Here is a 27,657-nt window from a genome sequence, read left to right as displayed (position 1 = left end):
GTTCCAGACGCGGGCGCGCGCCGCGCCCTGGGTCTGTTTCCCCGGCACTTTCCTGTTACTTTCCAGCGGGGAGGACAGTTCCGGGGAGGGCCCTGCTCACGCCCGCTGCATAAAAAGCCCAGCCCAGCCGGCCGCCACAGCCCTCTGTCAACCCAGACGCTGTCCGTTCCGCGCCGCGCCACCATGAGGGGCGTCAGATGCCCCGGCCTGCTTGGTGAGACCTCGGGGTTGCGCGGAGCCGGGAGGGAACTCGCGGGACGTGGCCAGGAGGGGCAGGGACAGTCAAAGCCCGCGCACCTGTGCGCCCCAGAAGGCTCTCAGGGGGTGTCAGATCCTAATGGGCTTGAGTGTTGCCAGTTTGGAGGCTAAGAGGGAGAAACTGAGGCACGGGGGCAGTTAAAGAGGGTAACAAAGCAGGCATGGTGTCACAGGGCATTAGGGAGGCTGAGGCAGGAGGGTCACCAATTTCAGGTCAGCTTGGGCTACACAGCAAGACCCTGTCTCAAAAGAACAAAAGAAAAAGAAATGCAGGCTAGGGGTTGGAGTGGTGTGAGGTCAAGAGCATTAAGAGAGGACCTGGCTGGGTCCCAGCACCTATATGGTGGCTCACAAGTGTCTGTAACTCCAGTTCCAGGGGATTCACACTGTCTTCTGCATCCATGGGCACCAGACATGCAGTGCACAGACATACATGCAGTGTACAATCATACATGCAGTGCACAAACATACATGCAGGCAAAACACATACAGTTAAAAAAAGATACAAAGCTAAAAACTGTAGGTTAAAGTACACTTTGCAAACTGTTGCCCAAACACATGCTCTCAATGTGAAGAGAAACCCACGTGAGGGTGCCCATTTCTTTAAGGGTGGGAACTCCCCCTGCCCCAGTCTGTCCCCTGCTGTCTCCGTGCCAGGAACAGGCAGAGAATCTCCTTGGGACTTGTCTGGGACGGAGCTGCTGGCTGAAAGGAACTTACCAGGCTGTGGTTTGAACTTGGCTTTCATCGTGACTTTCCCGCCCCACCCTGGGTGCCTCAACCGTTGTTTGATGGCTAAGTCACCTAAGTAACTTGACAACAAACAGTGAAAAAATGGAACTTGGGGCACCAGCTGGACTTACCCCAAGATATGGAACTTGGGGCACAAACTGGGGTCACCCTAACCACAATGACTGGCCTGAGTGCTAGTGACAGGTGGCAGGTGGCAGGCAGCTCAGTAGCCATGGACTAGAACCAGGAAATAGAGTCCCAGGGTGTCACAGTTGGTGGCAAACAGCTGCAGGGGCCTGCCTGGCTGTCACTAAGCTGGGTCACAGTGACTTTGGGCTGCACTTTCCTCCTCTGTAAAATGGAACAAGACCAGCTGTATTTTACCATATTGTTTCAAGGGCCAAGAGTTTGTGTACAAACTTTCTGGTTTACAGTTTGAATTAACTGAACATGTGGGTGTGGTGTCTGTGTGCTATCACAGTACCCAGAGAGTAGAGGCAGGAGGGTCAAAAGTTCAAGGTCATTCTCTGCTGTATACTGAGTTTGAGGCCACATGATACCTTGTCTTCAAAACTAACCAAACAGCCTTGCTAGTTGGATTCTCAGGTTTTGAATCCCAGTATCAGAGAGGCTGAGGCAGGAGGCTTCCATGATCCTGGGAGTTTGAGGCCAACCTGGTCTACATAGTAAGTTCCAGGCCAGCCAGAACTACACAATGAAATACTGCAGGAAGCACAAAGGCTGCCCTACCCCCACTTCTGGATCCCCTAAGCAGGAGTCCCTTGGCTCCAGTCTGAGCTTGGGAAGTTGAACCAGATGTGTCTGGGAGCAGAAGGGAACGGCTCTGCTCCCGTTTGATTAATTTCCAAGTCTCCAGATGTAGGCGGTCTGGCTGATGCCTTTAGCATGGTGGGGTAGAGCCCAGCCCAGCCCAGGGAACAAGGAACCCCCCTGACTTGGGTAACTATTACTTGAGTCTACTGCTCTTTCTCTGGCCTGGTTTGATCACTCATCTTTTTTCCAAGCTCCGAGCCTTAGCTTCCTATTGTGTAGATTGGACATAGCCCCAGCCCCTACCTCCTGATTGATCTTCCTGGTGGCTGACGTTACTCTGAGTCTGTTTGTTTGGTTATTTGTTTTTTGTTTTGTTTTTGTAAACAAGCTTTCAAAGTGGCTAAAATGACCTTAAACTTCTGGTCCTCCTGCCTCCACCTCTGAGTGCTGAGATTACAGATTTGTGCAACAGGGTCTGGCTTCATTTTGAGTCTGTTTTGGTATTAGTTTTGAGACAGGCTTTGGCACTCGCTGTAGCAGCTCTGTAGCCGTAACTGGTTTTGAATGTGTATTAATCCCCCTACTTCTGTCTTGTTAAAATAGGGTCTTCCTACATAGCCTTGGCTCCCTAGGTAGACCAGGCTGGCTTCCAGCGGAGTTCTCCCACAGTGCTTTACCAGTGCTGGCTCTGAAAGTGTGCATCAACATGCACGGCCGTGGTTCCAAGTCTTAAAGAAATTACCTAAGGGGCTGGAGAGATGGCTCAGTGGTTAAGAGCACTTGCTGTTCTTTCGGAGGACAGAGGCCGGTTCTCAGGAACCACACAGTGGCTCACAACCATCTGTGACTCCAGTTCCAGGACATTCAGTGTCCTCTTCTTACCTATCTATTCCCCAGGCAATATGCATGCAGGCAGAACATCCATACACCTAAAAATAAATCAATATTATTTTTTCAAAAGTGACTTGAGGGCTGGAGGGAGGCCTCCGTCAGTTAATGATTTGTGTGAAGGAAGCTGGATGCGGTGACACACACTTGCGATCATAGTGTCTATCCCTGGGGCTTGCTGTTTAGCTAGCCAAGCCTGCTTGATGAGCTGAGGTTCAAGGTAGAAGGCACCTCTGCTGTTCACAAACAGACACACATACTGGTACTGGATGTTAGGAACTGTGCCTTGCCCCAGGGCCCAGTGTGAAGGGAAGGTCATTTTGTGGTCTGTCCCGCAAAGAGGAACTGAGTTCTGATGGGTGTGGGAGGAGAATTCCAGCTCAGTGGCCCAAGAGGAGGAAGAAAGAATTCTGACTTGAGGGGACAACTGCCTGGCTAGGGTGCCACCTCAGAACACTCCAGCTTTGAGGGAGTGTCTCATCCAAAGCCTCTCCATGGGCTTGAGGGAAACCCAGTCAGAAAGGTTGAGCTTTCAGGGGACCCTCTGAGCCCACTGTCCCTGCCCCAACAACCCTGCTTACTGTGGCTGATCCCAGGAGTCCCCTGGGAACCTGGCATGCAGCCAGCCCAGAGATGGCTGAATCATTAAGGAAGTGACTCACCCACCCCCCACCAGCCCTTCTCCCGAGGGCTCCCTCTGGGATTCCTTTCTTGGATTAGTTTCTTGCTGTTGTAGTCCCCATATTGGGATCAGCTAACCACTCCCCAGGCCTCCTGCTCCTGAGACACCCCACACACACCCCGCCAAAACACACACACACACACACAGAGACACACATACTCTTTTCTTCTGTACCGAGAGGGAAACCAGGGATTCACAGCTGCCAGGCCAGCACCTTCACACATACAACACACCAGCTTTTTCTTGGTTTTTATTCTGAGACAAGCATCTATGCTCTGTAGCCCAGGTTGGGAACTTCCAGTGTCCTCCTGTGTTGGCACCCCAAGTAGTTGGCATTGCATGGCAGCCCCACCGCCTGGTTTTCCTCTCTCTCTCTCTCTCTCTCTCTCTCTCTCTCTCTCTCTCTCTCTCTCTCTCTCTCTCCCTCGCCCTCCTTTTAGATGTATTTGGTTTGTGTTTATGAGTGCTTTGATTGCATGTATGTATATGCACCACATGCGTGCCTGTGCCCTCAGTGACCAGAAGAGGGCGCCGAAGTCCCTGGAACTGGAGTTACAGGCTGTTATGAACTACTCTGCTGGTGCTGGGAATCAAACCCTGGGTCTATGGAAGAGCATCGAGGGGCTCTTAACTGCCGAGCCACCTCTCTCTCCAGCTGCCAGTTTGGTTTGTTTGTTTGTTGTTTTAGTCTGTGTATGTGCGAGTGGTGTGTGTGTGTGTGTGTGTGTGTGTGCGCACATGTGCTCACATGCCGTGACACTGATATAGAGACTGGTGCTCTCCTTCTATCTTGGGGGCTCCCCCTGCCCCCTTTCATGTTTAGGTCCTAGGGATGGAACCCAGGGCCTTGTTTCAGTCAGGTTCCCACTAAGCTACCAAGGTGGCCCTTGAGCTTTGTGTAGCTTTTAGGTGAGGAGCCTCCTGCCCCAGCAGCCTCCTGCCTCAGCCTCAAGCCACAGGGTTACCCCACTTGCCTTCACACCCTGCTTCTCATCTCCCTCCCTGTCATCCACCTCTGCTTTCTTGGATGCCTGTCTCCTTGCCTTGGGTGGGATGCCTGCCAACGACATGAGGCATGGGCTGTGTTCAGCATTCACCCACCCTCCACCGCAGCCATTTCCTGTGTGTGAGGAGCCCTCTCTGACATGTGGGCACCGGGTCATGGGGTTGACAGTGGGTACACATGTGATGTTGGGACCTGGGGGACGTAGCCTAAGCTTTCATTCTTCCCTAAAAAGTGACACGGGTCAGGCCTGGTAGCATAGGCCTGTACCAGCTCCTCAGAACACTGAAGCAGGAGGATTTCAAGTGAAAACCCAGTCTGAACTTAGGAATAAAGTAAAAAAAAGTGTTGAGGATGAGGCTCAATGGCAGAGCACTTGACTAACATGGAAGTGCTGGGCTCTGGCCCAGCATTTTGACACAAAATGATAGAAAACAAACTAAAACAGAGAGGAAGTGTAAAAAGACAGTATCACACTGGGCTGTGGTGGCAGCCACACCTCTAATGGGGAGGCAGGGGCATCTGAATCTCTGGGAGTCCCAGGTCAGCCAGAGCCGATGTTAATTGTGGGGGATTGGCCTGGTGCTACTGTATGTTCAAATGCTGTGTACTGTCCCCAAGATCCGGTTGCCCCGATCCTCAGGTACACCAGCTTTGTTGTGTAAACCTTGACACACACACCCTTCCTGAGTTATCCCTGATTGGTTAATAAAGATGCCTACAGCCTGGGCTGGACAGAAGAGACAGAAGAGAGGTTCTCAGGCTTGGGGTCTCAGGCAGGAACCATGAGGAGAATGGGGAAGAAGAAGGAAATTGCATGCGCTAGTGTGGAGTGTGAACACATGGCCTTGAGGGCCGGCCTGATGGAGTAGGAATGGCCCAGGCAGAGCATGGCCAATGATATCTTGGGGTTACTGACAGGGAAGCAGACAAAATGGCAGAGAGGGCTTGTCTCTGCTCAGCTCTTGTGCCTTTAAGCTTTATTATAAATCTAAAGGTTCTGTGTCTTTGACTTGGGAACTGTCTGGTCTAAGTGGGGTAGAAACCCCTAATAAAGTCAAAAGGGGAATGTAGCAAACCCCCATAATAATAACTACAACAGATTGGCACCTCACATTGGGCAACAAATGTAAAATAATATTTATTAAACTTATCCTGATCTAGCTTCAGATGAATGAGACTCAAACTATGATATTTATTTATTAGGCTCTGAGCAATTACTGGAGGATTACGCCCAATCTAAATCTCTAACTGTAGTCTGGCTACGACCCCAACTGTGCTCTGCAAATACTTGTTTGAAACTAATTTCTGCTCTAGCAGTCTGGAGTCCTGGGGAGGCGTTTCACTCCGGCACGTGCTGCTGGTCCATCATGACTTATGGAGACCACCTGTTCTCTGCTGTCTTCTTCTCTGAGACCCTTCTCTTTCTCTTCTCTCTCCTTCTCTGTGCTCCCTGCCTGCGACCCCCAGGCCTGAAACTCAAACTTCACCTCCCCAGTAGTTGGGGAGCAAGATTTACAGAACAAATGCTGGTATATGTGAGGACCTTGGAGCAACCAGATCTTGGGGCACAGAATTTGGCACTGAGTACAAGCAACATCCCCTATAGTTAATTGCTTAATTGTGTAGGGTTTGTCCCCACAAAGCCAAGTCATCGTCTTCTCCTTCCCCACAGAGAGGGAGACTGAGTGAGGAACATCCAACTGTGACCCCATAGGCCTGGAGAGCCAAGCCTAGCTTCCTGTGTCTAGACCTCTCTGGTCTCCAGGTCCTGGGGTGGCCTACAGGCTACCATGGGTACTGGTCCTCTGGCTGTGGGAGTTCTGAGCCATAGGAGAAAACACCTGAGTTGTATATTTTTTTCCCTCTGTTTTATTCTTAAGGCAGAACTGTGTAACTTAGGCTAGTCTCAAACTCGCATCTGGCTTTCTGCTTATTTATTTATTTATTTTAAAGATTTATTTTATTTTATGTATGTGAGTACACTGTAGCTGTCTTCAGACACCCCAGAAGAGGGTATCGGATTCCATTACAGATGGTTGTGAGCCACCATGTGGTTGCTGGGAATTGAACTCAGGACCTTCGGAAGAGCAGTCAGTGCTCTTGACCGCTGAGCCATCTCTCCAGCCCCCCTATTTATCTATTTATTTATAGATAGGATTCATGTAGCCTAGTTTGGACTTAACCTCGATGTGTAGCCAAGGATGATTTCAAACTTCTGATCTTCCTGCACCCCGCCCCATACATTGGAGTTTCAGGCATAAACCCCATTCTTAACTGTGCAGTTTGTTGTCCTTGTTATTATTACTATCTGCTTATTTAGGTGTTTTAAAGATCTATTTATTTATGTATATGGGTGTTTGTCTGCATGTATGTCTGCTCACCAGGAGAGGGGATCCCATTACGGATGGTTGTGAGCTGCCATGCTGGTGCTGGGAATTGAACTCAGGACTTCTGGAAGAGCAGCCAGTGCTCTTAACCACTGAACTCTCTCTCCAGACCTGGCTGGTCATTTGTTTATTTGTTTGTTTTGTTTTTGCTTTTGAGACAGGGTCTCAGTATGTGGCCCAGGGTCGGCTTTGAGCTCCTAATCCCCCTGCCTCAGCATCCTGAGTGATTGAATTATAAGCAAGTGTCATTAGGCCACCCCCTGGGTTTGTCTCTTTGTATGAGCTACAGAACCTCAGCCTGGGCAGAGTCATCACCCGATGCCCGGTGTCTGCAGGCACACAGCTTGGGCCTCCTGTTCCTGCTCTGGCTGACCGTCTTTTACTTCCTTGCAGTGGTGTGCATTTTACTGAGTCTCTCAGGAGCTGGAACCCAGAAGACAGAGAGTAAGTTCACTGGACATGAGGGCTGCCCAGCCGGAGCTGGGGAGGGAATCCCGCTGCCAACCAGAAAACCTTGGGAGGGCATGAGCACTGCTGGGGAACTTCAGGACCTGCTCACACCTTCCTAAGATTCAGTTCTCGGTGGCACTTCCCCTCTACTGAGTATCTGTCCCCCACAGACTGTGCCAGGTGGTGCCCTATCAACTCAAAATGTGTCAGTAACAGAAGCTGTGTCTGCAAGCCCGGCTTCAGCTCGGAGAAGGCATTGATCACTAACCCCGCAGAGAGCTGTGAAGGTACGAAGCCTCGGGGATGGGCACGAAAAGAGATGACAAGGTTTGGACTCAGGGCAGGGGGTTTAGCTTTCATCAAAGACAGAGAAAGAAAGCAAGGTGGGGAGGCAAGAAGTGAAAGGGGGATTCTTGAGAGGAGTTCCAGGGGTCTGTGCCTGAACGTGCTTTAGGAACCAGAAGGAGAAGGCTGACCTTCCATTCCACTCCCACACTGGTATTGTTCAAGTCCCGGGTCCCATCCAGAGGACTGAGAGGAGCAGAACAGACCAATCAGCTCCAGGAATAGCTTGTTAGACCTGCAGCTCAGCCTTATGAGTAGAGCCCATAATTTTTCTCAGAAGGCTAACTCATCAGCAGATCCCAGACTGGTAGTCAGGTAGGCGTGGGAGTCTCCGCCTTGGGAGAACTTACAGGTCTGGGAGGTGACCCCTGTTTTGTTGTAGACATCAACGAGTGTTTACTACCTGGATTTTCCTGTGGAGACTTTGCCAAGTGTGAGAACTCAGAGGGGAGTTACGCCTGCGTCTGCAACCTGGGATATAAGCTCCTTTCTGGTGCAGAATCTTTTGTTAACAAGAGTGAGAATACATGTCAAGGTAAGAGCCCCCCTATGCCTCGAGTCACCAATGTCAGCTTCAAGGTCACCAGCATCTGTATTGCAGCAGCCACAGGGCCCTGACATTGGTTCTGCCCCTATGGTTTGCTCTGGGTCATGTGTCACATCCACAAGCAGGGAGGAGGGGAGATTCGGGACACCCTTCCAAGGCCTCATCCTGATACCCATGTGTGACTCAGAAAGCCCTTTTTAGTTACGTAGTGTGGCACACGTCTGTGATCCAACACTTTGGAGTCTGGGACTTGAGTATGAGCCAAGTAACGCATATGCAGCGAGTTCCAGGACAGCCAGAGCTTTGTAGAAAGACCCTGTCTCAAAAACCCAAAAATAGCCTGGTGGAGGTGGCACATGCCTTTAATCGCAGCATTCGGGAGGGAGAGGCAGGAGGATCTCTGTGAGTTTGAGGCCAGCTTGCTCTACATCGTGAGTTCTAGGACAGCCAAGGGCTACATGGAGAAACCCAGTCTTGAAGAACAAAATCAATCAATCAAACAAGTAGAAAGAATTCTCCACACTTTTCTCCCAGGGTCTTCTTTCTGTCTGTCTGTAACAAAGAGATTTGTTCTGTATTTATTAAACAGCACAGAAACACACAGCATGCAAAGGAATGAGGGCTTCTCGACAGAAGTCTTTAACAGCATTTTACAAGGGAAAAATAACTTACTCAGAACAGCAAACGACGGCAGGCAGACATCATTCTATATCCACGTGCTATTTCTAGCATCTGGGGGAGATTTGTTGTGTAACATTGTTCTCAGCCTATTGGTTGTTCTCAGGAAATGATTGCCACAGCACATCCTCACACACACAAAGGCACGCATGTACATTATTCTGGGTCAGGAGCACGGAAGAGTACTTAACTTAAGACTGAAGCTATGCATTCAGCTTAGATTGTAAACCTTGATTAAATGGGAAATCTAAAGAACAGTAAGGCTGGTAGCATTGTTCTCTTAAAGGCAAGCTAAACTTTACCAAGCTGAGCACACAGTAGATTAAGTACGTAGTCTTTTTTTTTGGGGGGGGGGGGACTCGAGACAGGGTTTCTCTGTGTATCCCTGGGGGTTTCTCTGTGTAGCCCTGGCTGTCCTGGAACTCACTTTGTAGACCAGGCTGGCCTCAAACTCAGAAATCCGCCTGCCTCTGCCTCCCAAGTGCTGGGATTAAAGGTGTGTGCCACTACGCCCAGCAAGTACGTAGTCTTAAGTGATCTCAAGGCAGATTATTAACTTGTTGGCAAGATCTAAGAAAAAGTTTGTTGAATGCAAGAGACATTTTCAAAGCCAGGTGTGAGGCACAAGTCCTTTAAACTCAACACAGTAGAGACCGGCAGATCTTGTGAGTTTGAAGCCAGCCTAAGCCTCCATAATAAGTTCCAGGACAGCAGAGCTGCATATGTCCTCAAGAGAGAGACAGAGAATGGTTTTCAGAAAAATGTTATCCGTACATGAGGTGACATCTCCATGGACCCCAAGGAAGGTGACAGAAACCATCCAGCTTAGAGCAGAGCTCATCCAGTGCCTGAGGTGCTGACCCATCACGGAGCACTCCTGACTCGCTAGGAAGGCATGCTCCCCGGGATCGCACTCAAAAGATGGCAGGATTCCTTGGGCCATATCCTCTTCTCCTTCTCTACTTCTTTGTTCTGGAAGTTCAGAACTCCTTGTGTCCATCTGCATCTCATTTGCATAAGCCACTATCCTTCTGTCATCTCATCTCATTTGCATAAGCCACCATCCCTCTGCCCATCTGCATCTCATTTGCATCAACCAAAGGCAAGGCATTCAGAATGCTCTGCATCTACCACAAGCACGGCCCACTGCAGTGTCTGTCCTCTTCCCAGCATCAGTGGACACTGGGATGACACCTGTGCCCTCCAGGATCTACACAGTTACCACTGCGCCTGGAAATCTCCCCGAGCAGACAACTACAGTGCACCAGACACAGCTGGGAGACTCAGAAGAGAGGACACCCAAGGGTAGGCCACATTCCCTGTCATTACTTCTGCTGGAAGACAACACCTGATGCTCGGATTCCCTTTTTTGGTCAGAGCCTTGTCCATTGCTCTACCCAGTCACTGGTTCTGACTATCCCCAGCAATTCTGGTTCCTTGAATACAGCATAGAATGGCATGGCCGGATTGGGCAGGGTGACATCTACCCCCACCCCTCCACCATACACCCAAGAGAGTTGAAGGGTAGCACAATGCAAGAGAAGGTGTCATGGAGGATCATTGCTTCACAACCCTTACCTGATGATGTCACTCACCCACAGCTGCCAGGCCAGATAATTCAGTGTAAGAAAGCTGGGCTACACTCAGCACATCGGCGGGTCTGTGGCCATGACAGAAAAAGAGAGAACAGAAATATCTCACTCCTGCCCCAGCAGCACGGCTCCCTCTCTGGGCACTGCGATCTTGAAGGGCTGGCTTCAGTGGAATAGATGTTCTTACCCTCTGTAACTTGAGCCAGGTGATGCCTGGCTGCCCATCACAGCTAGCTCCCACTGTGAGGCATCATGGCTATCTAGTGTTATCCCTCTTGCCCTGCCTCTCCTGTTGCGTTTCTTCCTAGAGGGAGTGTGGCTTGTGGGCAACACTCAATTCTCCACTGACAGAGCAGAGATCTGGGGACCTTGTGTGACTGAGGTTAGCATAGTCCTGAAGGTTCCTGGAAGTCTATGTAGAACTCTGCAAGGGAGCGGTACCTTATAGGAATGGGGACAGAGGCTACCACGGGGAATACAGAGTTTTCCACCTCCTTGCACTGGCTCCTAAGGGTCATATGTAGTCTTCACCCCAAATCTTCAGGCTGGGATATTGATAGCTGCCGTTGTTCTATTGCTGGCAGTTAGGGAACCCTTGACTGCTTCCCCTATATCTAGACAATAGAGTTAGAGCTACCATGGACCCTATTTGATGCCTTTCTATGAATTAGAAGTTGGTCTTCCCACAAGAAGGAGATTAAAATGTTGCAGATGCTTCTGTGTCGCATGGCCAACCTTGAGCCTGAGGCTTCAACTTCAAGCACACAATCCCCGCTGCTTCTTCTCATGAGCAGATGAGGCTCTGAACCCTAGAGTTTGTAGGAACACAGCATTTGCACCAACCCGGGGCAGCTCCTCATACCCAGGTGTGTACCCTGAAGGTGTACACAGGTGGAAGTCCACCAGAAGACACCGTAAGACTGGACAGGACCTGGGAGGAGGCACAGTCTGTTAGCCTGAAGAGGGAGATCTGCAGGGTCCCAGAAGCTCCAAGAATTATGAAGACTCCCTTGAGGACTCAGCTCCCAGCAACAATGTTCCTACAGGGTAGGGAGGCCCCAGGAACTCCGTGGAGCTCCCAGACCTCAGCTCCTCCCCAGTTCTGAGAGCAGCGTCACATCCTGTCCTGAGAAAGATTAAAAAATAACAAGAGGCCTCGGTCAAGAAGTGCAGTGCGGTGGCTCAGTCTCCATCCTGGTTTTACCTCTATTCATTGGGACCCCTGATCCTTGCTGGGCCTGACCTGCAGAAACCACCATGAGGTGGTCACTACATTTGTGGCAGTGAGAAGATGGGCAAGTGACACAGTGTATGAAGGAGTGAGTGGGGCCAGGGATGACCCTTTCGTTTTGTTCCCAGATGTGAATGAGTGCACCTCCGGGCAAAACCATTGCCACCAAACCACCCACTGCATCAACAAATTGGGTGGCTATTCTTGCATCTGTCGCCAAGGCTGGAAACCTGTTCCTGGATCCCCCAATGGCCCTGTCAGCACAGTGTGCGAAGGTCTGCATGCAACCTTTCTAAGGACTCACAATCACAATAGCTAATCTCACCTTCAAGATTTGTTTATTTTAGCCAAGTGTGCTGACACAGGCCTTTAATCCCACTACTTGGAGGGCAGCAGAGGCAGGCAGATAGATCTCTGTGAGTTCCAGGGCCATTTCATATGTATGTATGGGTGTGGATCTGTACACCATGTGGGTGCAGGTGCCCAAGGAAGTCAGAGAAGGCTGTCAGATCCTCTGGAACTGAATCCACAGGTTGAGCCATCTCTTCAGCTCCTGTGTTTTATCAAAGGAATGAAAGGGGGCTCTGTTAGGCCAGGACTTACTCTCCTGAGGCTAAATCTAAAAAGCTGTGGGGTCCAGGAAAGGATCCAGGTTACAAAGGCGAGGCCCTGGGGGACCCCGGATGCCTTCAATTACTAAAAGTCCACAGTTTCTCACATACATCTATATGCCTTAGCCTCTGCACATTCCCTACCCATCCTGTACCACTGAATGAGGCCACCAGGGGTCAGTACCTCAGACCAGAGACTGTAGCAGTACCAAAGAGACCGGGGCCAGACAGGAAAGGCTCTAACCCCTTCCTTGTGTCCGCAGATGTGGATGAGTGCAGCTCTGGGCAGCATCACTGTCACAATTCCACCATCTGCAAAAACACCGTAGGCTCCTACAAGTGCCACTGCCGTCCAGGTTGGAAGCCAACTTCTGGGTCCCTCCGTGGTCCAGACACCATATGCCAAGGTACCTGACCCAGCCACCCAGATTCCACGCCCCACAAGTGCTCTCTGAGATTACTGAACTATAGTCCTGTCTCCACAGAGCCATCGTTCCCTACTTGGACACTGCTGCCCGCAGCCCACAGTCAGGTGAGTAGCCAGTGAATACCAGGAGGTTGGACTTTTTCATACAGCCTGTCCATGCCCGTCAGCTGTGCAGCTGCCCACCCATGACACACCACCTACCCATGACCATCCTTCTCCCTTCCCAGACTCTCTTGAGATTCTCTGTTGAAGTCCAGAATCTGCTCCGCGACTTCAATCCAGCCACGGTCAACTACACCATCCAGGTGAGGGAGACACTTGGGATCCTGGTGCAGTGTGGAACATGTCACGGGCTTCAGGGCAGACTGACAACATTCTATCTGTCCGAGCAGTATTTCTGGTTTGGGGCACATGGGTCTGACATGTGCTGCCATGTGTGTGGCTATTACACAAGGGTTATAATGGCAGTGACTGGGGCAGTTAAGATTGGAATTAAGCAGAGCATGGTGGCCCATTCTGCTTGGGGCCTTAAGAAGGATCTCAAGGTCCTGAGTTACACATCGATGACATGCCTGTGACTCCAGTAGGTAGAGGCAGGAAGAGCAGAAGCCCAAGGTCATAATGGAAGAGCACCAGTCTAGAATCCCCAGTGAGGGCTGGGGGGGGGGGGGGATGGCCCAGAAGAGCCTTGGCAGTCCCTGTGCCCTGTGCCTGTTGTTTATGTGCTGTTGTGACACGCAGATGCACAGGTTCATAAACTTCACCTCCTTGTTTTCTGGCTACTCTGTCTCACTGTGTCCCGCCAGCTGACTCCCCAGGGAACCCGCGTGGCTCTCCAGTGTCTGCTGGTAGGCAGAGTGGTCAGGATCCTTCATTTAGTTTCTGTGGTTCAAAACCTTAGCAACTCTGTCACCCATTACCCCCAGAAACTCATCGAGGCTGTGGACAAGCTGCTGGAAGACCCCATGGAGACTCAAACCCAACAAGTAGCCGCCCAGTTGCTCTCGAACCTGGAACAAAGCCTTCGGACTTTGGCCCAGTTCTTACCCAAAGGCCTCTTCACCTACACGTCCCCTTCAAACACTGGTAAGCCTTCTTCCTGCCCCACCCCAGGCACCATCCTTGGTTCCCCCGATCATGTCCCTGTCTCTTCAGAACTGTCCCTGATGGTCAAGGAGCAAGACAACAAAGATGTTACCACAGTGCACCACGGCCAAACTTGGATGGAGCTGAACTGGGCTGTGACAGCTGGAGCCAAAATCTCAGAAAATGGTAGGGGTCTAGAGAGGGCACCTGCCAGGGAAACCAGGGTGAGGTCTGGAGAGGACAGGGAGACACCAGCCCACTGGGAGGAGTACAGAGAGGGGACAGGAGTTGAACCTTCAATGTCTGCCCCCAGGCTCCTCGGTGGCAGGCATCCTGTCCAGCCCAAACATGGAAAAGCTGCTGGCCAACACCCCGCTGAACTTGGATCGGAGAAGGGCCTCCTTGGAGGAATTCTATGGAAGCCCGATTCTGAGCGTCTCACTTAAGTTTCTCTCAAACATCAATTCCATCTTCCTGACCAACACAGACACTGAGAAGCTCGCCTCGAACATCACGTTCAAGTTCAACTTTACTTCTGTGAGTCCTCCAACTGGAGGGAGGGGAGGGGTGGGGATGCTCTGTGGCTCAACCCCTAACCAAAGTCAAAAGTCAGGGCAGCGCCTCTTGACCTACATGGTACGAGAGAACTAACTCCCAAAGTTATCCTGACTCCTTCCTCCAACACACACACAAAATAAATGTAATAAAAAACACTAAAAATATATAAAATTTTAAAATCACAGCTGGGGGGTGGTGTGGTGACACATGCCTTTAATTCTAGTACTTGGGAGGCTCTCTGAGTTTGAGGCCAGCATGGTCTACAGAAATTCAGGATAAAGCTCTATAGAGACCCTGTCCCAAAAAATAAACAGCAAAAACCAAAACTAAATAGATAAAAAAAGAAATAAAATCTGAGCTGGGTCTTGTGGCACAGACATTTTGCTCTCAATTGCTGGGAGGCAGGAAATTCAAGGTTCAAAGCCTGCCTGGAGTGAAGTTAAGGCCCACCTGAGCAACTTGGCAAGACCTTGTTTTCAAACTCAGTGCTACAGTTGGTTGGCATTCAGAAAGTCCCTGGGTTCAGCCCCTAGTACTGCTGAATTGAATGAGTGAATGAATGAATGAATGAATGAATGAATGAGCAAACAGATAAGTAACTGTGAGGCAAGGCCAGTAGTTGACTCAATGGTGGAATGCTTACCTGTCATGGTAAGGTTTGGTCTTCAGTATCATAAAATGTTTTAAAAGGGGTGGGGAGATGGCTCAGTGGTTAAGAGCACTGATTGCTCTTCCAGAGGTCGTGAGTTCAATTCACAGCTCCCACATGGCAGCTCACAACCATCTGTAATGGGATCCGATGCCCTCTTCCAGTGTATCTGAAGACAGCTATAATGTACTCATATACATAAACAAACATTTTAAAAAATGTATTCTGGATCTGACAGGATGGCTCAGTGGGCAAAGGTGGTTTCACCAAACCTTAATTTAATTCCCAGTCTGAGTTGGGACCTACATGGTAGTAGAAGTAGAAACCAGTTCTTGTCAACTGCTCTTTGCCCTCTATGTTTGCTGTTGTACAAGTGCAGCCCCATCAATGCAATTTTTAAAAATGATGTATTCTGTTGTTTGCCTGCATGTATGTCTATGCACTACACGTATGCCTGGCCCTATGGAGGCCACACGACATCCGATTTCCTGGAACTAGAATTAGACAGTTGTGGAAGGAGTGAGCTACCATGTAGGTGCTAGGAATTGAACCTGAACCTGTCAATGCTCTCAACCACTGAGACACTTCTCCAGCCCTCATACCCGCATCTACCCCTGTATATGAGACAATGTCTCACTATGTATTTCTGGCTGGCATGGAACTCAGAGACCCACCTATGTCTGCTGTAAATACTTGGATTAAAGGCATAGGCCACACTTAGCTATATACATGTTAATTTTCAAAGTTAAAAGTTAATCTAGGCTGGTGATGGGATAGAGTTCTGGTGATATTGGTGGAATATTTGTCTAACATGTATGAAGGCCTGGATTCAAAGTCTAAAGTGGTATATACACTGTAGTTCCGACACTCGGGAGGTAGAAGGAAAAGCCAGGGTCAGCCACAGAGCGAGTTTGAGGCAACCTGGAGTGTAGGAGATAGTATACATAGACTGAGGACATCCAATAAACCTAGTTTTTGTTTTTAAATTACAATCTGTAGGCAACCATTCCCGCTGGCTCTTTTAATTTCCTTGGCATTTATTACCTGTTACTGCTTGTGATGTTTCAGCTCAGGGCAAGGGCTGGTGTCCTGTTGTTCAGTTGCTGGCTCCTCATGCTCTCTGAGCACAAAGTAGATACTTATGTAGCCAAAAGCAAGGTTCTCCGCTCCCCCAGACTGGCCCTAAGTGTGCTCAAAGTGTGCTTCCGACACCCTCACCACCTATCTGCCCATAGGTGGAGTCAATTAAGCCCCGTCACCAGCTGATATGTGCCTTCTGGAAAGCCCATGACAACGGGAATGGGTACTGGGACACCGACGGCTGCTCAATGAATGGCACTGGCTTCTGCCACTGCAACCACCTGACCAGCTTTGCCATCCTAATGGCTCAGTACCATGTGCAGGTAAGCGGTAAGCCCTGGACCCACAGGTAGCCAGGTGTGCTAGGCAGGAGCATGGTCTCAAGGGTGTTGTTCAAGCAGCCTCCTTTGGATGGCCCCATGCCTTGCTTTTTAGTTCCTCCCCTGGAATCCTCTTTATGACCCAGTAGCTGATGGATGCAGGCCTCTTGTCTGAGTCACTGCACAACTGTCAAGAACTGCTAAAAGCACACCAGTCTGGGCAGATGAGATGGGTCAGTGAGTAAAGGTGCCTGCAGGTAGCCAACCTAATAACCCAAGTTCCATCTCCAGAAAGCACAGTGGCAACAGATACTTCACCCGGCAACCCTCCTCCCCTGCAAATAAAAGGCCCTGTGTAGATTGTTCCAGGTAGTGTAGCTTCCTGAACATGGCTATTACCTGGGCCACATGGTCAGCTTGAATTAGCCAGTTGGTCCTGTAGTCCAAGACAGGATGCAGGATAGGTAGGAGGGGTGTGAGGGCACACCACTCATCCTGGTTGCCTGCTCCTAGGACCCAAGGCTGGAATTGATCACCAAGGTGGGGCTGTTGCTGTCCCTGATCTGCCTGCTGCTGTGTATTCTGACCTTCCTGCTGGTGAAGCCCATCCAGAGCTCTCGAACCATGGTGCACCTGCACCTATGTATCTGTCTCTTCCTGGGCTCAATCATATTCCTGGTTGGCGTGGAGAATGAAGGGGGTGAGGTAAGTTCCAGAGCATGGAGTTAAGTCCTAGGAGTAAGGCCCGGCTGGGGCTCAGTGTGGAGCCAGAACCTGATGGAACCCCGCTGCTGGGGCATGAGGCTTTGAAGCCCAGCGGTCCTACCCGGCACTGACTCTTCCTAACTCTCCATCCCACAGGTGGGCCTGCGCTGCCGCCTGGTGGCCGTGATGCTGCATTTCTGCTTCCTGGCCGCCTTCTGCTGGATGGCATTGGAGGGTGTGGAGCTCTACTTCCTGGTGGTGCGTGTGTTCCAGGGCCAAGGCCTGAGTACATGGCACCGCTGCCTGATTGGCTACGGGGTACCCCTCCTCATTGTGGCCATCTCAATGGCAGTTGTCAAAATGGATGGCTATGGGCATGCAACATAGTGAGTGTACTGAAGTGAGGCCCAGGCTGGGAGGGGCCGGGGCTGGGGCACTGATGGAGCGGGGGCTGGGGCACTGATGGGGCACCTTCTCCTCCCCCAGCTGCTGGCTGGACTTTAGGAAGCAGGGCTTTCTCTGGAGCTTTTCGGGACCCGTGGCCTTCATCATTTTCGTAAGTACTCTCTGGGCACTGGAGGCCTGAGCAGCCAGACTGCTAACTCCTTGCAGCCCTATAACCCGAGACCCATGATCCCCACCCAGTGCAATGCTGCCATTTTCGTGATCACTGTCTGGAAGCTCACAAAGAAGTTTTCTGAAATCAACCCAAACATGAAGAAGTTAAGGAAGGCGAGGTGAGAGGGGCAGGGAAGGAGGCTTTGGGGCAAAGGGCTAGAGACTGGGCTGTTTGCTGCAGCTGTCCACCCCCACAGGGTGCTGACCATCACCGCCATCGCCCAGCTCCTTGTGCTGGGCTGCACCTGGGGCTTCGGCCTGTTCCTCTTCGACCCCCATAGCACATGGCTATCCTACATCTTTACCCTGCTCAACTGCCTGCAGGGCCTATTCCTCTATGTGACGCTCTGCCTGCTCAACAAAAAGGTAGCTGGCTACGGAAGAGCCCAGGGTGGGAGGAGGCAGGGCCAGGTCTGAGTCCCTAGCCCAGCTCTTTTCTTTCCCCATAACCTGGTGCCTTGTGCTCACAGGTGAGGGAAGAGTACTGGAAATGGGCCTGCATGGTCACTGGGAGCAAGTACACAGAGTTCAACTCTTCCACAACAGGCACTGGCACCAGCCAAACACGGGTAAGGGGCTGGCCTGCAGTGGGGCTGGGAGGGCAGGCCTCGGTGAGCTCAGCCTCAAAGGCCTCCTTCTCTGCAGGCTCTCAGGTCCTCAGAATCAGGGATGTGAAGGCGAGTTCCATGAAGGACAGCAGCACATACTCACGGCTGTCACTCTGCCTTCTGTTCCCGCCATCTTCTGGCCTTTGACCCCACTTCATATAAAGAAGGGATGCAAACCCAGCAATGAGCCCTGCCATGGGGCAAGGGGTCGCTGGTCCTGCTTCTGGTTGCCTCTGCCTCACCACAGCTACTGCCTACCAGAGAAACGGAAGGCAGCCAGCCCAGACCTGCAGCCCACTGCCTGGTACTGCAGGCAGTCCTAGGACAAAGGGAAGAGCCCTTGAGACCTGGGGTCTTTGCCAGGGTGCTGGGTTCAGTTTCCTTAAGCTAAGACTGTGGATGCCACGTCGGCCACTGAAGCCCGCCTGCTGCTGAGGCTCACGGTACAGAGGCCTTGCTGCTCCACATCCAGGGCAGAAGGTCTCACAGCTAAAGACTAGGTTTTGTAATTTTTTTTAACCTGTAAACCTTTCAATGTTGACACACAAAATTAAATATCATACTGATAAAAAAAGATGGCATGTTTGCTGGTGAGAAGTTTGCTGGCTTGACCTGACCCCATGAGATGTTGACCGAAAGGGATGGGGCTGGAGCCATGCATTCACAATAAAAGTTTATTCTTACATCACTAAAGCTTTGGAACAATAAAAAGAAACACCGATTTGTCACCTAGAAAGAGGTTCTGAAGAAGCAGCAGCTGGGAAAGAGGGTGGCCATGTTGCCCTGGCTACACATAGGGTTACCGGCTCTGCTCAACTGTAAAGACAAGAAAGACACAGTGAGTGAGGATAGAGGGCCTTTGCTCCTGAAGCCCCGCTCCTGCCCTGAGTGGCTCCAGGTACTCACTGTATGTGGAGATATCTATTTCCTCTGGAAGCTCAGCTACATTCACTTCAAACCGGTCCTGAACATCATTAAGGATTTTGGCATCATTCTCATCCGATACAAAAGTGACTGCCAGGCCCTTGGTACCAAAGCGACCAGCACGAGCCACCTGCAGAGAGATGGGGTCAGGAGACAGTCACTCCTCAGGATCTGAGAAGGGTGGGGTCCTGAGCCACCCACACTGCGAGGAAGCACTCACTCGGTGAAGGTAGGTGTCTGAGTCCTCTGGCATGTCATAGTTGAAGACAATGTTGACTCGTTCAATGTCCATACCTCTGCCAAACAGATTAGTAGCCACCAGGATTCGTCGCTGGAAGTCCTTGAACTGCTGGTATCGGGACAGGCTAGAGCGGGAGACAAGCAGAGGCATTAAACTTGAGTCCCAGGTGTGAGCAGCCTTGGCCCTGGTGGACATCACTCACTCATGCACTCACCGCTCCTCCTGGGCCATGCCTCGGTGAATAGCGATAGCTGGGAAATTCTGCTCCACTAGGAGCTGGGCCAGGGCCATGCAGCGTTGCACAGACTTGACAAAGATCACCACCTGAGGAAGAAGGGTGTTTAGGCGCATAGACAATCACCCCACAGGCCCATATCTTGGTGTGGGAAGGAAGGAAGGAAGGAAGGAAGGAAGGAAGGAAGGAAGGAAGGAAGGAAGGAAGGATGGATCACCTGGTTAAACTCTAGCACGTCGAGGAGGTCGAAGAGCTTACGGTTCTTCTCGCTGTCCTTGAGCTTGACGTAATACTGCTGCAGCCCGTGCAGTGTGAGCTTGGTCTCGTCGTCCACAAACACCTCCATAGGCTGTGTGGGGAGGGAAGCAGGAAGGGGCGAGTAGGGCTCACTTCTGGGCGTCTCATGTGCCCGGAACCTTCCAGAGAGCAGCTCCTCTGTATTGATGATTCCCAGAGGGCCTGTTGCACCCAACCTCAGTAAACAATTCTCTCCCAAAAGCCGGATGTAAGCTCTGCCTCTGGCTCAGGTGTGGACCACTCAGCTCCCAGTTTGACAAACCAGGGGAAGGAAGGAGGCCGGCGAAGCCTCCTAGCATCCTCCAGGCCATGAGAGCAGTGTGCTTGTCGCAGAGTGGCCCAGCCCATCAGAGAGGGCCAAAGCTGCTGCGCAGAGGTGTTGGCCACGGTGGGCAGGCAGCCAGCCAGCTGGGGCGTCACCCTACTCACATCCTGCATGAACTTCCTGCAGACTGGCCGGATCTCCTTGCTCAGGGTGGCGCTGAACATCATACACTGCTTCTCGTGGGGTGTCAGACGAAAGATCTCCTGTACATCCCGGCGCATGTCTGGATGGGATGCCAACAAATCGTAAGCCTGAGTGTCTTGTCTGACTGAGTAGACCCACACCAGAGAGGTACCAGCCCTTCCCAACCTGGACCAGACAACATTGGCACCATAGCCGCGGTGGAGTGGGCCCAGGGGTGTCCCCGCTGCCTGAGGGGCTGGGCTCGGATGGGCGGGAGCGCAAGCATGGGAGGAGCTGCGGTCCACTTACTCGCTGCCAGCATGGAGCGGCTGCCAGTGCACCTTGAGCCACGCTTCAGGAAAGGGAGCCTGAGGCAGAGACAGCCACTGGCGTGAGAGCTGCAGCTGCTTCCCAGGACACATGCCCATCTCTCCCAGCCCCTGATGGTGGCTGAGGCCACTCTACTCCTCTAGATTCACTAAAGGGATGGCAGCTCATGGGGCCTAGGGTCCCAGTCAACCTGGGTTCAGAAGCAGCACATACTCTGTAACCTCAGAATCCCCTTAGGCTTCTCCTAGAAACCCTGACTTCTCGCCACCCATGTGACCCCACTGTAAGAGCCACCTCTGCCTGCCCCATCAGGCCCCCTAGAAAATGGCTGTGACTCTATGAGTGGGAAACCAGCTGGACAGGCCAGTAGGATGCTCACCCAGCTGTTCGAGCATCTTGTCACATTCATCTAGCACAAAGTGCTTCACATTCCTCAGGTTGAGGCTTCTGCTCCGCACAAGTGCCAGGATCCGGCCTGGTGTCCCCACCACAACATGAGGACAGTTCTTCTTCAACACATCTTCATCCTTCTTAATGGAGAGGCCTCCAAAGAACACAGAAACCTACGGGGACAGAAAGAAAGCTGTTTCCACCCATCTGGGGGCAGTGATCCTTACAGCATAGGTCCCACCCATCCTGAGGGGACCTGACACTCCAGCCCCACTCCCTCAGAACCCAGGAGGGGCTGAAAAAACAGGGCAAGGCTGAGGTATGTGGGACCAGCACAAGCCTTGTGGGTTGGGCATCATTCATCAGGCTCATAAGGAACATAAGTTAGCATAAACCTCAAGATTGATAAATGCTGCTTGAGCTGACACTGAGGCCAGCAGGGCTCCAGAAGGTACCCAGCACAGCACCTGAGGAGGCTTACCTTAACACTGGGCATGTACTTAGAGAAGCGCTCATACTCCTTGCTGATCTGGAAGGCCAGCTCCCTCGTGTGGCACATGACCAGGACTGATACCTAGAGAGTAACAAACAGGCCTTCTTTCCCAGAATCTACACCATCCTACCCCAAACCTACTGCTGTAGCCCCCAGTAGTTTGAAGCCCAAACATCTCCACTTCTCCTCACCCTGACCTATCCTCCTCATGGCTACAGTAGGCAAGGAACAGAATGGAGCACTGACCCTAGATAAAAGGGTTACCTCAGGCTGCCATGTCTTTTTGACCACCCACAGCATAGCCCTTCCCTAAATCCTCACACTCTTGTCAGACCCTGAAAAGACAAGCAGACACCCACCCAAGAAAGAACAAGCCAAAGCCTCACCCAGGCCACCCAATAGCTCAACCTTAGAGCCACATTCCAGACCACCACAACAGGATTCCCCCACCCTCAGCTCCCCATTCTGGACTCCAGTGTAAATCTTAAGATCCTACAATTTATCTACAGTGGTGGTGTTAAGAATACCTGCAAAACAAGTCACCGTGGTGACTGCAGTCAGTAAAATTTCACTTCCCAGATAAATTCAAAAGCCCACAGAGAAAATGGAAGTAGTTTTGAGACCCAAGACTGTACTGTCACGTGGTAACTCTAGTCCAGAAAAGAGCCCACACCTACCTGGCCATTGACAGGTTCGATCTGCTGCAGGGTGGCCAGCACAAACACAGCTGTCTTGCCCATCCCAGACTTGGCCTGGCACAGGACATCCATACCCAGAATGGCCTGGGGAATACACTCATGCTGGACTAAGAAAGAAAAAAGCGTGTGAGTTAAGACACTGGCTGCTGCCTCTCTGCACACTCTTCTGCCAGACCCCAACCATCTGCTTGCATAGAGGCTGCTGATATAACTGACTCACGGGGAGGGCATACCCCGTATCCAAGGCACAGGAGAAGCTCAGGATGGGTAGGATTTACTCTGGGAAGAAAGAGGGCATAACTGGGTGGCACCAATGTAGCATACCCTCTGAAGGATGCTCAAAGCCACAGTCAACTATAGCTCTCAGGAGCTCTGGTTTCAGCAGAAAGTCCCGGAAGCCAGAACTGTGGATGGAGACATAAGATCCTTTGACATCTTTCTTCGGGGGAGCTGGAGTGCTCTCCTGGGGTGCCTGGGGCTCTTCATCTTCATCATAATCCAAAAGCTCATTTTCCACATCCTGTTCTGCCATGGCACTGAGAACAGAAGAGGGTAAGGCAGAAATGCATCTGAGAACCACGTAGGAAAGAAAACCCACTTGGCAGAGAAGGTGGATAAGGAAAGGATGGCAGGGGCAAGCCCTGGAAACAGGCAGAGCTCAGTGGTGTACAGGACTTCCCACTTCAGCCTACTGTCCTGTCACCATCCTCTCAGCAACCTCCCATCTGCTACACACCACTCTCCCATCCAATGCCACCCAGCCCAAGCATCCTAAGGTCTACAGTGAAACACCAAGTCCATCCTCCAGATGGGGACCTGGCCCAGTGATCTACCAGGTTCTATCCCCAACACCACAAATCAAATAAGTGATAGTTATCACACATATTCGTCACTATAGCCTTCACGGGCTGGATCCTGCTCACTTCCCCATACTTTATCTGACCAGAACCTCCACCTGTAGGACGCCCTGTTTTCAAGTCTGTACACAGAAAATTTTTTTGAGCCCTAATAGCTGCCTAGCTGTTCCAGAACTGGCAGTTACAGGTTGACATCATTTCACCTGGCTAATGTGTCCTCCCTGACATTCAAGTTTTGGCACTAATAAGGCTTCTCAGACCACCCTCTCAAGGAGCTCCTGAACCCACAGCTTGGACCTGAAGTTCTACCTGCCTTGGTATTGAGAAAGGAGTTGTGGTCAAGAAGCAAGCAGCATTTTCCCTACCATGCCCAGCCCAGCCTCCCCTACCTTTTGTGGTCTACACAGGGGAATCATTAAGAGCTTTTATGAAGAGGATTCCCATTGGGCCAGGCCAGCAAGCCAGCCAGTTAAGATGCTAAATGGAATTCTCAGGAGACGAGCTCACCCCACCACACACACTTTTTTTAATCCCTTATACACCAAGTACAAGGCACACAGCAGCCAGGCTTGTCTCTTGTCTTCCCTAGCCTGCAGAAAAAGTTCCATCTTCCTAAGGTAGGATGCTAACATACTAGGACCCACTTCTAGCCCTCTTGTTCATTCTCCATGACTTTATCCAATGATAGTCAGCCATTTCTATGGTGACTTTCCCCAACTTTGTCTACAGTCATATACCTTTTCCACTCCACAACCGTTACCAGCTGCTTTCCCATATCCTTACAAGTTTAATTCAGGCGGCCTACAGCAAAGCTTTGTGTTTCACCCCAAGGGCTACATTCCCCCATCTCAAAAATATTTATGCCAGTCTCAGGGGCAGTCTTGACTGACCAACAAATCTTATCCAGTAAATTCCACTTACCAAATCCAGTTAGGCCCACCTCGCCACTTCTCACAAAGGTTGGTCCCAAGGTGAAATGGCCTTTAAAACTGGAACAGCTTTACTGAAACAGTCATATGATATACAATTCACCAACCAAAGTACACAATTCAGGAGCCACAAACATGCTCACACAATCAGCTCTAACACCGGGCAGTGGTGGCGCACGCCTTTAAATCCCAGCACTCGAGAGGCAGAAGCTGGCAGATTTCTAGGTTCGAGGCCAGCCTGGTCTACAGAGTGAGTTCCAGGACAGCCAGGGCTACACAGAGAAACCCTGTCTTGAAAAACCAAAACCAACCCTCCCCCAACCCCAAAAAAACCCAACCTTCTGGATGAGCTAGAGAAATGGCTAATTGATTAAAAGTACATGATCTTTCTTTCAGAGCACAGGGGTTCAATTCCCAACATCCACATGATGGTCGACAACTGTCCATAACCCGGTTCCAAAGAGACCCAATGTCCTCTTCTGACCTTCCGACCAAGCACACACTCTGAATATAAATGCATTCAGACAAAACACTTCTATAAAACAAAATCAGTAAATCTTAAAAAGCCCCTGGGCCTAGGGTGTGGCTCACCAATAAATGCCTAGCATGTGAGAAAATCCTGAACTCCATCCCCCAAACCACAAAGTAGCCTGCTGCCCACAAACATCGCCTGCCTAACTCCTAGACAGTTAATCTGCTAAGAGTCCGCAGACTAGCCTTTTCTGGCATTTTCTATAAATAGGTTCAGACAGCATCACCTGGCCTTTTACTTTGATTCCTTTATTCTACCATTCTCAACACCCACCCACAATGGGAATAAATACTGAATTCCTTTTTATAGCCAAACAATATGAGATCATGTGAATTGAACCCCCGTGCTCTGAAAGAATGAAAGAACATGTGCTCTTAATCAATCAGCCATCTCTCTAACCCATCCAGAGGTTTTCTTTTTGAAAGGTGGTGAAGCATGTTCAAGTTGATTGTGCTGATGCCACAGCATGTAAGAATATCACAGGTGTCATTTGGGTTACATTGTTTTGTCTGGATCACACCAACAGCCTCCTCAGTGTCCACTGATCCCTATGCTACACAACTCCCACAGCAGGCAGAGGGAGCCTACTCCAGCTACATCACACCTGGTTGCCACTGTGCTGTACGAGTCCCCCATATCCACACAGTGGAGAGAACTGACAAACTGTCCTCTGATCTCCATTCACACACCCCTACATACACAAGTGAAAATGCTTAGGTATCAGTCCTTAAGGCACTAGACCCCAGCAAAGGTTTAAAGCAGAGACGGCGAGGAGAGGAGAGCTGAGCAGGCCCAGGGCCCGTGTTGTGTACTTCAGTTGCTAACTAGGCTTGGAGCTGAGTGATTCAGTAAGAATTTGCTCAAGATGGAGTGGAAGATAAGAGCAACAGCAGGGAGAAACTAATCCATGAAAGGGAATTAGCTGGGGTGGGGAACTGAAGTCAAGAAGATGAGTCACCAAAGAGCTCAAAGCCATTCCTGGGGAGAAAAGAATCACAGATCTCTGGGTTCAAACACCTCAACGACCAAGATGTACCTATTTCTATTTGAAATTGAGTCTCATGCAGGCCCTCAGACTTGCTATGTAGCTCAGGCTAGCCTTGAATTCCAGATCCTCCTGCCTCCACTTCCCAAATGCTAGAATATATTAAAAATGAATTTTAATAATGCCTGAAGCAGGGACAGACAGATCTTTGTGAGTTCCAGGCTAGCCTGGGCTACACAGTGAGATCTTGTCTCAACAACAACCAAAAAAACTTAGAAGTTCGAAGACTGGCTAGGCAAGGTGGCCAATGTGGCCGAAGACTGCATGATGCTTTCACACGGCCTGAGTTAGGTTTCTCAGTTTACATCCTTCTAACTCCAGGGTCAGTACTTCTGGCCTCCTAGAGCACCTGCACAGGTAGTCATTCAAATATTTACACCTAAATAAAAAACTTCAAGGACAACCTCGATTTCAGGAGAACCTATCTTATGGTCTCTCAGATGTGTACTCTGTTTTTAGGCAGTACTGCTTTAAACACATGTATTGTGCTGGCTAAAGGATAAATGTGAAGCCGGGCTTAGTGGGACACGCCTTTAATACCAGAGCTCCGGGGACTGATGGACTTCGGTGAGTTCGAGCCCGACCTGGTCTTCAGAGAGAGCTCAAGGACGACCAGGATTATGAAAAGAGATCCTGTCTCAAGAAACTAGACACACAAAAGGTTCCAGGAACTAGCTGAGGTGCAACTCGGTGCGTATGTGTCCCCCCCACCCCCCGCAATAAATACGTCAGGCCTTGCTTCAATCGGGAAAATGAAACAAGTGAACCCAGATTGTCACAGACCTAAAGTTTCAACTATACGTCCAGGAAGACCAGAGGCAACGGGCTGAACCGGCCTCACACCGGGAAAGCGACGCCGAGTGAATGGCCACGTTTCTACGAGGCGCCACACCGGCCTTCCGCTTCAGAGTCTGGAGAAGAATCTCCTGGGCAAGCGGCGGAACAAGACGGAAAGCCGGTGACTGCAGACTCGGGACGTCTGCCCAGATAGCCTGAGTCCTCTCGCCGCGACCGAAAACGCAGTGTGGATCCGCCCTGTCCCTCAATCCCACCACGGTACACATGGGGCCTCCGAGAGCCGCCATTCCCATCACCGTTCCCGGAAGCCGATGTACTAACGGCTGGCCCGCCCCTGGCGCATGCTCACTGGAGCCCAACGGCCGCCGGCTCGAGGTGTCTAACCGTCCCGCTGCTGTGCGCCCACTCCTCCCGCTGCACCGCGCCCCGCAGCTTCCCTTTCGGCGAACCCACAGCCCCGCACCGCAGCCCCGGCCTCGGGACCCGCCACTTACCTGCCGCCCAGTTCGCCTCCGCGAGCTGCAAAGAAAGCCACCCGTCCGGTTCTACGCCGCGACCCTGGACGCGCGCTACACTGCTTCCTGCCCGGAGCCCAACTCAAGTCTTGCTCACTGGATAGCTGGCTTATCACTCAACAGAGGAAGGGATGATGGTTGGTTTATAAGGACGCTGTCGGCCGGCTATTGGTGGAAGAGGGCGTACCTAGACTCAGGTTCATTGGACAATCGTAAAGTGGGCGTGTCCAAAGGGGGAGTGGGCTAAGCGGCGGTCCCGCCCAGTCACGTGAGATGAGTTAAGGGCCTCAGTGGATACTGCCAAGTTTAGCTGGCACCCGCACGTTAATTGCGCGTGTATGTGCCCCAGCTTTTTGAAGTGTCCTTGCCTGCCTAGCTTAGAAGCCCTGACTCTTTTGTTTGGTTGTATCATTTCGAGACAGGGTTTCTCTGGGTAGCCCTGCTGTCCTGGAACAACTCCATCTGTGACCAGGCTGTCCTCAGAGATCTGCCTGCCTCTTCCTCCGTGAGATTGAAGGTGTGAGTGCTGTGATTAAAGGCGTGCACCACCACGCCCAGCCCCCCCCCCCTTTTAAAAAAGATTTAATTTATTTATTTATGGTTTTTCGAGACAGGGTTTCTCTGTGTAGCCCTAGCTGTCCTGGAACTCACTCTGTAGACCAGGCTGGCCTCGAACTCAGAAATCCGCCTGCC

The 27,657-nt window shown here is 51.1% G+C and overlaps 2 protein-coding genes across 9 annotated transcripts; one reads left to right on the top strand and one right to left on the bottom strand.

Moving 5' to 3' along the window:
* Positions 1-18,920, top strand: Adgre5 (adhesion G protein-coupled receptor E5). 5 transcript variants are annotated; one of them, XM_029480607.1, is made up of 20 exons: positions 77-214; positions 7,121-7,171; positions 7,348-7,464; positions 7,905-8,057; positions 9,924-10,052; positions 11,699-11,845; positions 12,445-12,588; positions 12,667-12,713; positions 12,836-12,913; positions 13,535-13,694; positions 13,764-13,880; positions 14,008-14,231; positions 16,137-16,304; positions 16,815-17,006; positions 17,163-17,392; positions 17,493-17,562; positions 17,652-17,743; positions 17,822-17,990; positions 18,095-18,193; positions 18,270-18,920. In XM_029480607.1, the coding sequence occupies exons 1-20, from the start codon at positions 184-186 to the stop codon at positions 18,297-18,299; spliced, it is 2,448 nt and encodes an 815-aa protein (XP_029336467.1). In that variant the 5' UTR covers positions 77-183; the 3' UTR covers positions 18,300-18,920. The 5 variants fall into 5 exon arrangements, with proteins under 5 accessions (XP_021025196.1, XP_029336467.1, XP_021025194.1 ...); XM_021169535.2 differs by having other exon boundaries at positions 9,918-10,052; XM_029480608.1 differs by lacking the exon at positions 11,699-11,845 and having other exon boundaries at positions 9,918-10,052.
* Positions 18,889-27,104, bottom strand: Ddx39a (DExD-box helicase 39A). Of its 4 annotated transcripts, none has more exons than XM_029480611.1 (12): positions 26,944-27,104; positions 22,613-22,824; positions 22,268-22,395; positions 21,579-21,671; positions 21,087-21,270; positions 20,687-20,745; positions 20,359-20,477; positions 19,850-19,981; positions 19,612-19,721; positions 19,377-19,521; positions 19,139-19,286; positions 18,893-19,048 (listed from the first exon to the last, which is right to left on the bottom strand). In XM_029480611.1, the coding sequence occupies exons 6-12, from the start codon at positions 20,697-20,699 to the stop codon at positions 19,032-19,034; spliced, it is 684 nt and encodes a 227-aa protein (XP_029336471.1). In that variant the 5' UTR covers positions 20,700-20,745; positions 21,087-21,270; positions 21,579-21,671; positions 22,268-22,395; positions 22,613-22,824; positions 26,944-27,104; the 3' UTR covers positions 18,893-19,031. The 4 variants fall into 4 exon arrangements, with proteins under 4 accessions (XP_021025197.1, XP_029336471.1, XP_029336470.1 ...); XM_029480610.1 differs by lacking the exon at positions 20,687-20,745 and adding an exon at positions 24,067-24,148 and having other exon boundaries at positions 26,944-27,067; XM_021169538.1 differs by lacking the exon at positions 20,687-20,745 and having other exon boundaries at positions 18,889-19,048.
* Positions 27,105-27,657: the final 553 nt, after the last annotated feature.

This window comes from Mus caroli, chromosome 8 (genome assembly GCF_900094665.2).
Source record: "Mus caroli chromosome 8, CAROLI_EIJ_v1.1, whole genome shotgun sequence".
In the NCBI taxonomy this organism is placed as follows: Eukaryota; Metazoa; Chordata; class Mammalia; order Rodentia; family Muridae; genus Mus; species Mus caroli.
This window is presented reverse-complemented; position numbering and strand designations above follow the sequence as displayed.

Bases quoted from the DNA above. Each gene is read 5' to 3' on its own strand.
- Ddx39a (XM_021169538.1), bottom strand. From the start codon at position 22,820: ATGGCAGAACAGGATGTGGAAAATGAGCTTTTGGATTATGATGAAGAT. The intron at 19,982-20,358 runs GTGAGTAGGGTG...CTCCCCACACAG, and splicing joins GCAGGAAGTTCATGCAGGAT to CCTATGGAGGTGTTTGTGGA. The intron at 19,287-19,376 runs GTGAGTGCTTCC...ATCTCTCTGCAG, and splicing joins CAGACACCTACCTTCACCGA to GTGGCTCGTGCTGGTCGCTT.
- Adgre5 (XM_021169535.2), top strand. From the start codon at position 184: ATGAGGGGCGTCAGATGCCCCGGCCTGCTTG. The intron at 17,007-17,162 runs GTAAGTTCCAGA...TCCATCCCACAG, and splicing joins TGGAGAATGAAGGGGGTGAG to GTGGGCCTGCGCTGCCGCCT. The intron at 17,991-18,094 runs GTAGCTGGCTAC...TTGTGCTCACAG, and splicing joins TCTGCCTGCTCAACAAAAAG to GTGAGGGAAGAGTACTGGAA.